Source organism: Drosophila gunungcola, chromosome 3R, assembly GCF_025200985.1.
Source record: "Drosophila gunungcola strain Sukarami chromosome 3R, Dgunungcola_SK_2, whole genome shotgun sequence".
Classification (NCBI taxonomy): domain Eukaryota; kingdom Metazoa; phylum Arthropoda; class Insecta; order Diptera; family Drosophilidae; genus Drosophila; species Drosophila gunungcola.
In genome coordinates, this window is record NC_069139.1 from 1,362,454 (window position 1) to 1,374,630 (window position 12,177).

General features: G+C 39.3%; 1 protein-coding gene across 39 annotated transcripts in view; it reads right to left on the reverse strand.

Moving 5' to 3' along the window:
* Positions 1-230: 230 nt before the first annotated feature.
* The window catches only part of LOC128252802 (calcium-activated potassium channel slowpoke), a 47,800-nt gene continuing 35,853 nt past the window's right edge, over positions 231-12,177 (reverse strand). For 7 of the 39 annotated variants that reach the window (XM_052980852.1, XM_052980861.1, XM_052980860.1 and 4 more), the window contains 11 exons: positions 11,069-11,140; positions 7,335-7,409; positions 6,540-6,572; positions 6,287-6,476; positions 5,709-5,774; positions 3,914-4,091; positions 2,899-3,406; positions 2,252-2,388; positions 2,002-2,144; positions 1,436-1,655; positions 231-1,374 (listed from right to left, as the gene is read on the reverse strand). In XM_052980852.1, the coding sequence (XP_052836812.1) occupies positions 1,237-1,374; positions 1,436-1,655; positions 2,002-2,144; positions 2,252-2,388; positions 2,899-3,406; positions 3,914-4,091; positions 5,709-5,774; positions 6,287-6,476; positions 6,540-6,572; positions 7,335-7,409; positions 11,069-11,140 (1,760 nt within the window). In that variant the 3' untranslated portion in view covers positions 231-1,236. Of the gene's footprint in view, positions 1,375-1,435; positions 1,656-2,001; positions 2,145-2,251; positions 2,389-2,898; positions 3,407-3,913; positions 4,092-5,708; positions 5,775-6,286; positions 6,477-6,539; positions 6,573-7,334; positions 7,410-8,773; positions 8,798-9,944; positions 9,996-11,068; positions 11,141-12,177 lie in introns of all 39 variants that reach the window. The other 32 variants (XM_052980890.1, XM_052980888.1, XM_052980886.1 and 29 more) reach the window with 18 other exon arrangements.

A 12,177-nucleotide genomic window follows, 5' to 3' on the forward strand; every position in this document is an offset into this window, starting at 1 on the left:
GTGTCGTTATTCGATATTTGTGTTTAATTTACTTTAAAAGTTTAATGATTACATTATGCTCTGCTCTATATAAATCGTTTTGCGCATGCTCAGAAACTTCTAAATGCAGTTTTTGAATTTTAGCCTTATTGCCTTGTAATCTGTATCTGTATCCCGCTATCAGTATCTGTATCTGTATCTGCCAAAAGCAATCGCGCAAATTTGTATTCAGTGTTTTTTTAATTCGTCAATATAAATTGTTGCGTTGAGGCCGCATTCAGCAGCTTACTATATAGAAAGATTTTGAGACATGAGAGTACATAAATCGAGTAGACTTAGTTGTAGTTTTTGGTACTTCTTTCGCTCAGTGTGGCTGAGTGTTGTTTGGTTTCCTTGTTTAATGTGTAGCTTACCTCACTAATGGTTCCCAATTGCTTACGTCACACCATTGAGATGGATTTTCGTTTAGAATACAATTTTCAATTGTTTCTTATGCAATGATAGCGCCATGAAGTGAACTCAAAATGTAAATGAAAATTAGTGACAAACGATTATTCAAGTGTAAATGCAAATGCAAACGATTGTTTAAACGTAAATACATACCCACAAGAATAACTAATGATTGTTGCTTGGAAATAACGTAATTCGGGGCATATATCATATGTATATCAAACCAAAAACTCAAATGAAAATAATATTTATTGGGGCACAAAGTCGGTTACAAAATAATATGGCTAAAGAAGGATACAAGATTAACCAATGTAGAGTAAGATTAAAATTATAAGTATACAGAATATGATAATTTCAAGGTTCTAAAAAGGCATACGGAATGATGTGGGAAGCAATCAGTTGGCAGTTGAACGATGGATACCAGGGCTGAAGTTGTTGACGCCCCGATCTGAATTAGCTTTTTATGTGTGTGGAGACAGGCGGCGTTGCCTTCTGGATGTCTGTGGCTCTGGCTGCTGGCTGTCTCTTGATTGTTAGTTGGGATGGACAAAATACACCTGGCCGCATGCCCCCACACACATAAAAGTGCAGAGCAGCGCATTTGATGGCACTTCTAACTAGTTAACGCTTTTATTTAACATTTTTCGATTACTATACATACTAATATGTCTCTGCTCTCTGTCGAATTTCTTAGGCCAATAGGTTGTGGATTAGGTGCCCCAAATGCGCTGCTCTGCCTCCGATTAGCTGCTCCATCGTTCAAATGTACGAATAAGGACCATCAGTTAAGGCGCTACACAGTAACAATCAAGAGTTATCATCCTTGTTGGAGCCGCCCCCGCCGACCCCGGAGCCCTGTGTGTTGGTGCCGCGACCGCCGGCAGGTGCTCGTACCGCTGGCGGCTTGTACTCCAGGCCCGGATCGAATTGCATTAAAACGAATACCTGAAATAGGTTGGATTTAATATATATAAGAGAAATATTTGTCATATTAACATAGTCTAACCTGATCTGTTGGCAGTAATGAAAAGTCATCGGGTGGGTTGGTTATTACATAACGTTTGCTGCTCGCATCACAGCTGGAGCTGGTGTCCCTGAATCGGTAAAGTCCGATGCACAGCATTCCGTACGACTTGAGGGCGGCCACGAACAGGTCGCCGTACTTGCCGCACTCCCCGAACTGAGCCAGCGGACCGTCGTACAGTGAGATTTGACCCACTCGACATCTATTGATGAAAACAAATTATTTGAAAAATTATTTGAAAAAAAGGTAAAGGATCTGCATAATCGAAAATTAATGAGCAAGCGAAAGCCTTCGTTATGGGGCATAAACAAATATTTTTAAAAAAGAACTAAATTAAAACATTTTTGCTCCTCGTCATTTAGTAAATTAATAAGTTAGACAGATCGTTACTTTTGCCCAGAACTATCCATTGAATACTTTATTTATTAGGTGTGTTATTCAATAAGTAAGATACTTTTTAAAAAAAATTACAATCGTTATAAGACATAGTAAATGCCGACTGCCCTTATCAGTGAGTACCTTGTTCGTGTATCCCACTGGTCTCTTACCTGTCCCGATTGCTCAGACTTTCCACGGTGCTGTAGCCTCCGCGGAGGCCAGCTCCCTCGGCCAGGATCAGTTCCAGCTCGGGCGTGGCTCCGCCCGTTATCAGTGAGCGGATCAGCGTTAAGGCGTTTTGATTGAAGTAAGTCTGTATTCGAGTTTGGGTCAATCAAAATAAATATTACAGAATATAAAGTTTAGGGATAACTAAGCAGGGAGAGCCCTAGTAGGCAAGGACTCAAAACGAAACATTACCGTGGACATCAGCGAGTCTAACACACTCACAGCAAAGGCTGTGCCGCAGGCGAATGGCTGCGTCAGATATAGTTCTGTATCTGGATCGTCGTCGTCGTCTTGATCGAGAAACTGCACGTTACTATCATTGACCAGTTCTTTAAACGACAACCAACATGTGAAGCATTAGTAGAGCACACACCTTTTCACCGCTTTCGTAGAAAGCGGGTGAGCCTGGCCAGGACACGCCGTGGTTCCCCCAAATATAAACTAGAACCCTGCATGATTTGAGTCATAAGGTCCTTTTACTTACAATTCAACAATTAGGTTTGACAGGATTGTCACAGAAGTTATGCGGTTAGTGCCATAAATATAGGCTCAAGCTCAAGCCGCGAGTTCTTTAGAACAAAAGCTAGGTCAGCTACACGAGTCACTTCATCAACTTCAAGAGATGATCTGATTTCCAATGATTGAAGTACAAAGATCAGAGCTATGATTAGTAGGAGTCATGAGCCCCATCAAAGCTAAATCAAGTGACTCATAAAAGCAAAGGAAGATATGACTGAAATCACTATTTAGTAAACCCCAAACGGACCACCCTGTCCTTGGCCAGCCTCACTTCGTTCGGTCGTTCGCAAACTCGGCCAACTTAGTGCGATGCAGTTTACCTGTTATCATGGGCACATTGGCCCCATAGACCGAGCCCCGCCGCTGCAGCACAATGGGACTGCCGGCGGTGGCGCTCAGGTTGTCGAACTCCGGGCCGCGCTGGCTGAGCACCCCGATTGTGTCGTCAAAGGTCATGGCCTTGATGTTGAGGGAGGCGAGGATCGCCTCCTTGTCGGCCAGCGTGGGATCGTCGTTGCTAGGAACTTTGGCCGACAGGATGCAGCACATATCACACAGGTTGACGTTCACCGCCCGCAAGTCGGCGCGACTCAGCGGCGATCCGTTGAGCACCGAAATCTTGGGCAGGTTCTGCAGCATCTTCCACTCGCGCCGGATGTAGTCCACCGAGCCCACGATGACCACGTGCTTCAGCTCGTGGTAGTGGAAGTTGGACGCTCGCAGCGGCATCACCAGATTCCGCAGCCCGATTAGCGGCGAGTCGGGATCGGCGAACAGGCACACGACCACGTGGCCGTTCAGCACGGTCATGGCCGCCTGGTTGCGATCCTGCACAGAAATACGGAGAGGGAGTTAGTCGTGGTCATATATTGCATCACAAAACCAAGCTTGGCTTATAGACATATCTAGGCTTTCTAGGCTTAAATTTGTGTAGTATTATACAAGTAATATAATTATCATAATAATTTTAATCCGATCATTGGCAATCTGCATTCCGTTGCCAAATATATTTTATTTTTTTGTTCACCCAAATTTAGTATATCTTAGCTAAATAGGTTAACAGATCTATAAGTGCATGCGTAAACTATATTATTTAAGCCAATTAAATGGTATCCATACAAATTGGTTCATTAAAACCACTTTAAATAAATAGCTTACTTAGACGTTTAGTAAACTTGGTTTAAGAAACTTTGCAGATCGCCCTACTCAAACTTAAAATATATATTTTTAAGTCCTCCTATACTAGTGCCTTCTTCCTTAATTTGATCATTTGGAAACTCTATTCCTTTGCCTAACACTGTTGCTGACCCAACCTCGGGGAAGTGAAACACTTACCAGTATGCAGTCTTCTAAGCTCTTTGCCGGACTCCAGTGGAACATGCCCGTCGAGTCGTACTTCATTTCGGTCTTCTCGAAATCGAAGTCCTTCGACTGGTCGTCGGCAATGCCGGCGGGCAACGAAACGCCGCCGTTTTGATTCTGAGTGCCCGTGCCGGAACTGCGACTCGTCGGCCTAGACACAAGTAGAGCGATAGAGACAGAGAGTAGAGGTGTTAGCCATCGGGCGGTCTGTGCTGGAGTTTCGGTTCATTCGATTCGTTCATAATGGGGTTTACTTCGATTCAACTTTCGACTTGCATATGCAGATTATCAACCAATTCAAAAACAAACGCTACATCCAAATGCAAAGTGTTCTTCGGAAACGCTACGAGTACGTGTGTCGTTCAAAAATGATGTGAATACTTCAATACGAGTACGAGTACGAGTACGAGTACTTGGAGCATATTGAATTATAAAATGTGATCTCAATACGATAGTTAAAGATAGAGAGATTTACGTTTAAAAAGATAAATACACGGAAAGTAGATAGATAGAGCTAGAGAGATAGAGAAGAGCATGTGCTAATAACGAAAGTTTCGAAATGAAGGCGAACAAGAATTTGTTAAGAAATGAATTTGTCACTACGGAAAATGCTTGATCTGCCATCCGGCGGTGGTGGATGGTGGTTTGGTGGTGGATGTATCAATAAATATAGGTGATATTTGTGTTATTAGTGGCTGGCCATCTCCCTCCAGGTGTTTCATTGTGATTCAGGTGCTCGGCATGCGCGAGGGAGATTCCTTAGTCGACCAACCACCCTCCCAGTCCGCCGGACTCGGCAGCTTATATTTACAAAATTGAATGTGTAATCATAAAGAAAAGGAGAAATATATATATATATATGGTACACAGGTGCAAGTTTTGACACAAAGATGAACACAGAAAAACACACACAACAATAAGATTGCAATTCAAGTTCAAATGATCCAGAGAAATGTATAGAAAATGCTGGAGAAAAGGTGGGCGATTATTAGGTTTTAAGGTCTAAGACCAATAAATCATGAGAAGACTTTAGAAATAAGTTCAAATATTATAAGTGCTTGAGCGGCCCCAAAAGATATGCTACACTTTTTAGCAGAACCATTTTCAAATAATGATTTCCTGAAGGGAAATTCGTATATTGTTGAAGAGTTTGTTATCAGTTCAAGATTTCATTTTAATTTATATATATGAAAAAACCAAAAAAATGCATATAATTCAGCAAAAGAGTATTGGATTATATTCTTAAAAAAAAAAAGTACCAAATTTAAATAGTGATGGAGATTTATTTAAATATGTCACAAAATTAAGTATTTATTTAGTTTAGTTAGAGCGGGACACACACTGAAGAAAAGAGCACTCAAATGTTAGTAGACAGAATGCTTAAGAATGATATGCGATTGGTTATGCTGGGTTAGTCTATAATGCGAAATAATCATGGGGCGCACACACATACACACGGACATATACACACACTCGCATACGCAGAAACATGTACAGACACAAACACAGAAGACAGCGACATGACAATAAACGCACAGAATAGATTAGTTTTCGTTTAGTTTAGTACGCGTGTTTGATGGTATGGAAAATGGCATAGCTTTCGATCAATCAATATTAATATCAATGTGTGTCAAACAAAATGCGCATAAGATGTAGTTAGATAAGTATTAACGAATACTAAGGTATAGTTTAAAAAAGGCTTTTGGCTTTTTTTTTGTATTTTGATGGAGTTCGTAAGTTAAAGTTCTAGGAAATTATGGACGCATACATGAGCTTTTTAACTTCGTAAGCAAGTTGATAGCCCGCATAAGGGTTAGCATCATTCTCTGGTGGCCTGAAACAAAATGTTGTTCGTTTTTATACATTTAGACTGGTTAAAAGTTATTAATTGGTTGGTTTGTATTCGTTTTTCTTGAGTGAGTGATTGAGTGAGCAGGTGAGTGAGACAATTAGTTGAGGTGTGTGGATTAGTTGGTTAAAGAGCATTTACATATGTACGAGGCACCTAGATAACCTTCTTCTTCTGTCCCTTGTGTTTTGTGTGAAATCAAACATGTATAGTAAAACACAGTAATCATAATTGAGTGTTTGCTGCTTGTTTATTTGTCTGTAAGGCAACCAAAAAGTGGAAAATCAAACTTTATGCAGCTGCAAACGGAGTAGACCTAAATAGTGTGTACTTGTTCTTTTTGCTCTTGCTCGATTACCGACTTTGCTTTGCTATTTGATAACTGAACAGAGTGCTGTTTAATGTGGTAATCTCTATAGTTGGATAGATGATGGCCTGCTGTTCCTCCGCCCTGTAATATATAATAAGTCCCCCGAGACGTGGTCGCCATCACTTACCTGTTGTACTGCGATGGCGATATCACTTGGCCCTCCACCTGCCGGCTCACATTCACTGTGGGCTTCACCTTGTTCACCTGTTTTCCCGCCGCCGCAGCTGCAGCAGCCGCCGCTGCCGTGTTGTTCATGTGGTGCATGCCACCCGTACCGTTTCCAGTGCCGTTCGGACGGCGCACATTGCGATTGAGTACTGTAAATGAGATGGACAAGGTCGTAGCAGCTTAATGGTTAAATCTACCCCATCAAAACTTACGATTCGTATCTTCTCTATCACGAGTGATATCACCTGTGACAAATTGTTTGGCATTGCATTGCATTGGCATTGGAAGTGGCATTGGCATTAGTTGAGTGACGAGATCATAAAAAGAGCAGATCAATCGATTAGTAACTTGGCAAGGCTGTTTAGAGTGTGAAGAGATACTCATTGGCTTTAAGTATTAGTCATTAGTTAATCGAGAAAGGTATTCTTGAGCCGCGAGTTGCAAGTTGCATTTGGTTTAGGTTTGTTATTGGTAGTTCTTAGTTCTGGTTATGGTTCTGTGATGCTTTGTGTATGTGGCTTGCGACAGTAAGAAATAAAGTTGGTAACAAGCAGATCGGTTATGCAATTTAAGACGAATGTGTACAAATAAGTAAAGTAAGTTAAATAGACATCAATATGGTATATGGGGGAATATATAGGCGGTTCTTTAGATAGATTATATTAACGAGTTACATTAGCAGAGAAACGAGTTCTGTTCAAGAATCAACGCAAAAACAGAGTTATGCAAACGAATATCTAAACAATTATCTTGGGGTTGTACTTGATCGTTTATTGATTGGATTGGATTGGATTGGATACATTTTACTTTCACAACTGAGGGAAAAAGCGAACCAAGGCAAAAGAACAGAAACAACTGATACTGATTGGGCAATGTGTGAAGGAAAGATGTGCTATCCACCCATCATCGTCATAATCATCGTCTGGCGTTCAAAATAACCTTTCTGTGGATCTGATCTGACTGATACCAAATTGAGTGAGTGTTCGACTGGGACGACTGGACTTTACCCGATACAGATCCACGCACATGCACCCTTTTCGGTAGCTCTGGAGGCGTAAATGTGGGTGCAGGATGGTGTTCATCTGTAAAATACGGTGGTTCGTTATCGCACGGCTCATGAAAATCAGATTCGGTGTGTGTATGCATTTCTTTGTGTTTTTATATGGTCAAGCTTTTTATGTGAAGCTTATAATTGCTTTTGAATATACAACAAATTCTTTTGTTTTGATTCTGTTTTCTTTTTTTTTTTAAGGGGGATCGTGTTTGGTTTTTTTTGTAAGAACTGAAGCGGTAAGAGTTTGGTTTGTTTCTAAAATAAACACGAAATTCGATAGGAAATCATAGAGAAATTAGTCAGACTCTTGGGGAAACCCATGAAAATCGGACGAAATCAAGTCGAAATCAAAAACTGAACGAAAGGTGTTTAAGATGGTCGGGGGATGGTTCTTCAGGATTCATTTTAGGGTATTTGCTTTATAGAATATCGAACAAAACATGCAAATAAATATGAGTTGGAACAGAACTTGTGATGGTTATCTTACATTTATACAAACGGGTACAAAACATATTTAGTACATAGATATACGAGATAAAGGTACAAACAAGTCTAAGCAAGCATTGGTATACTCGGTATAGGGATACAAACCAAATCGGTTAAAGCTTGAAGCATTATTTAAGCAACACGCTGACTAAGTGCGGAGTACAAGCTGAGTAGCAAGATTGGCAAATTATTGGCTATACGCTATATAACTTCATCGATTGCTTTGGCTGGCTGGATGTCAGTATCCGACTATCAAAGCATTTAATACTTAGACTGCTACAGCTGCTAACACCCACTCAAAGAACAACTTCAACGATCTCTCCATCTACGAGTTGCACTATCTAGTTTATCCCCAGCTTCTGATTCGGGGGCTGTATTTAACGATTATCGTTGGTTAGCAATTTAACTGCACGGAATTTTGAATTTATTGCTCTCTAATTGATCCCTCCCCCGCCCCTCCTGATCCCCGGGGGGTGGTGCGGTGCTCGGGGGTTGAGGGAAGCTTTTTTGCCTTTTTTTTTGATTTTATTATGGGTGGCTGTGATCGGATATGGTGGCTCTAATTATTGGCTCAGTTGCTTTGCTTTCTCAAGTCATTTGCATTTTATTTACTTTCATGTTGATTTATGCATGGTAAAACAATAACATACGGTAGGGTTCTCTCTCTTGGAAAAACCGAAAATAACCAAAACTAAACCAAGATACAATACAAATCACGAGATTCGAAACGAAAAACGTGCACTGGCACACCGTTAAAAGAATGAAGGGGAACTCTAGTAAATCGAAATAATAATGAAATGTTTTTTAGACAATTACATATGCGATTTAATTATAGTAATTCTTGTTCTGGTTTTTGGTTTTTAGTTTTGGTACGGAAATACAACAGTTTGAGTTAGTTTGACTTACTTGACAACGAGTATTCATCGTCTTCTACACACACACACAGAGACATATAAATAGGAGTATTTATTGTAGTTGTAGTAGTTGATACGGATACGGAACACGAATGTGTGGGTTTAGGGGGAGTACAATAGAAAGATGATAGGTTTACAAATTTGAAATATATTGTAGAAAGGAACATAGTTTCGGACGCAGAAGATCGAGTTTGTATATTTTACATAGAATGAGTGTTGTGTAGTGTAGTGTAGTATAGTGTGTTGTGTTTAGTGTAAGTGGAATGTCACTTAGTATATCATATATAAAGGAAACTTGAAGTATATGACATAGTTGTCCTAAGATACGTGAGTAGTTTCAATTTGTACTGTACGACACGATACGATGCGAAACGATATATATATAGTAGATACAATACAATATGTAGTTAACGTTTGTACAAAATACTTTACGATATACGAGTACGATTATAATGACTTGACTTGATTATAAAATGGATAGTATGGAGTTCATACGAAAACACAACGATTGAATCGAGTATGGATATTTGAATACTTGATTTCCAATATTAACTGACTCAAGACGAAGTTCGGTTTTTTATTTGTTCTTGACTTTTTTTTACTACACACTCACACGCACACTAATGTTACAGTTGAATACGAAAAAGTACACAATTACTGGAACTAACGAGTAAAAATGATACATTTATGTGTGAGTGTGTTGGTGTGGGTGTGTGTGTAGTGCATTAGTGTTAAAAGGGGGCGGGTAGGGGGCCAAGGGCTTAGTGTTTGTATAGCAGTGTGTTCTGACAAAAAATTGATTGATTTTCGATGGTTTGGCTGCCTGATTGATTGGCTTAGTTTTTGATTGGTTTGCTGAAAGGCATATGCAGCTGAACAATAGCAATTAGAGTTAGTTGGTAGTTAGTTTGGCGCTATAAACATGTATTTGAGCGTGGTTTGGCAAGAATCTGGGGCACATGAATCGGTAAATTTTGCTCTGCCAATTGTATATGTCATGTGGGGTTTCGTCTCGTGGTCTGGTTATGATGGCTATGTTTTTGTATGCTTATCGGTAATAGTATAGTAATAGGACAGAGACAGGAGATAGAGAGATAGAGAGATAGAGAGAGAGAGAGAGAGAGAGAGAGAGAGAGTGGTAGAGTAGAGTAAGTTATACGTACTTGCACGCCCAACCATTTGTACGGCTCGGACGCCTTTCCGGAAGGTGGCCACTGTTTTTGTTTCATGAAAACAGAATTTTATAGGATTCGTGTGAATAGGTAAATGATGGCAAGGTAATGATTTTTGTTGATTTTTTCAATATTTTTTAAAATTTATCTTCTTTTTTGCGCAATCTTCATCATCTGCTTATTGGAAAATTGGAACATCATTCAACAAATGATGAATATAAACATAGGAAACTAAATACGCTACAACGGAAATCATAAGTAAATCACACGGCACACGTTGTACTTGAACTTTCGTTAAAAATATATTTAAATATATGCTGATATATTCATATGTGGTATGCAGTTTATGATTATAAATAGGTATATGCAATGTATATAAAGAATATATACTAGGTATGCTTTCTGTTTATTATGACATTATGCGCACTTCTCGGGCGAACTAAACCAGAAATCTTAGCAAAACTAATTTAGTTCTATAATAAGTAATGTTGTATTTATACTGAGTACGATAGAGAGAACGGTAGAGCGAAGTGAGAAGAGAAGTACAAACTGAACTCAACTCTTAAACTAAAACTGATTTAATTACTCCCTATTTTGCCTAGTTTCTATTGATCCAACCCAGTTCCCCTCAATCCAAAATGGGTTCCCAGTTCCTAGTTCGATTCTTTGACAATTAGCAGCTTACAGCCTTTCATGGTTTTTAGCATTTACTAAGGCACACAAACGCTGACAATTTTACATCAATTTAGTATTGTTGATTTAGATTCCAAGTTCAATTAGTTTTTTAGTTTTTTAATAAGAACTTGGCGAGCCAAATTTAAGGAGCGATTACCAAACCTTAATAATTCAATATGTAATTGTAATATATTGTTAACTGGTAAATGGGAAACAGACCAGCGGATTATTATTATTATTCAACTAATTGGTAGCAATTTAAAGGAAAGATTGGCCATCGCTCGCATTTCTTTTAGATTGTTTGGGTTAGGATAAGGATTAGCAGCAACAAATAAATCTTTTGGCTTGGTTATATATAACGGATAATAATACTGGAAAGAGCACCGCAAATCGCAAATAATTGGTTTGGTTTCGTTGTGGAAATGGATTTGAAAGCGTACCCTCCATTGTATTCATCACCGACGTGATGCCTTGGTTGACCATGCCCGTCTGCATCATAATCATGCCCACATCTGCAAGATGGTTACGTTTTGGTATTCAAGTTCAGATAGACATAGACACTCGCTCATACACACAGTTAAATGTTTAAATGGAGATCTGGGTTCGGGAATGGTTCAGATTCTGAAACTTAAACTCTAGGCACTAATTTCACATAAATTCAGCTGCAACACTGCAGGATCCCGCTTCGCTGGTTCAAAGCCATAACGCCATAACGCACGCAACGCAAACTCGGCAAACTCGGCAAACTTACTAACTACTTGAGAACATTTGCAGCTAAGTTGGGTGTTTACAGATTAAGATTTAGATTCACAGAGTATGGGTAAAGATTGTTTAGATGTTATGCTACATAGAAACCAAATACATAAACGTCGGTTATTATTCTCTGATAACGCTTTGCAAACTTCTGCCGTAGCCCGATCTAATGTTATTTACACGTTTGCTTTGCAGCTACTCGCGGTTATATACAATCGCGTTAGATATATAGTATAGATAAATGTAAATAGAAATCTGTGGGTGAGGTGGGTGCCACGCCAAGAACACAAATCAAAGGAAAAGTGTTAAGAGGATTCGTGAGGACGGAGCAGCATTTCAAGAACTTAGGTCTACCGGTAAGTATTCAAGATAATTTAATCATAAGTATTAGAAAACGTTTTTAAATTAGAGCCGGATGCTGCAAAGGTGAGTCAAAATTGATCGAAAATAGAGTACATTCTGTCTTAGTAAACATATTTTGTATGGTGATGGTGGTGTGACTGAATGTAAATTGATTGTTGTGCTCATTTCCATGCACTTATTTTGATCTCGTATTATTCTCAACATATAAGTATAAAGTACAAAGAGTAATTAGGGCGTTACAGAGACAGAGAGAGAGAGAGAGAGATAGAGAGCAAGAGCAAGAGCGAGGATTAGCGAGACAGACTTTTAAAAAATGGTGCAGTTTCAGATTTGGAATAAAAATTGATCATCAAAAAAGGGCTGTCAATGGGGTGTAGTTTATACGAAAATATAGATGGTAAGTGTTTTCATGCCTCTTTTGATGAAATACAAA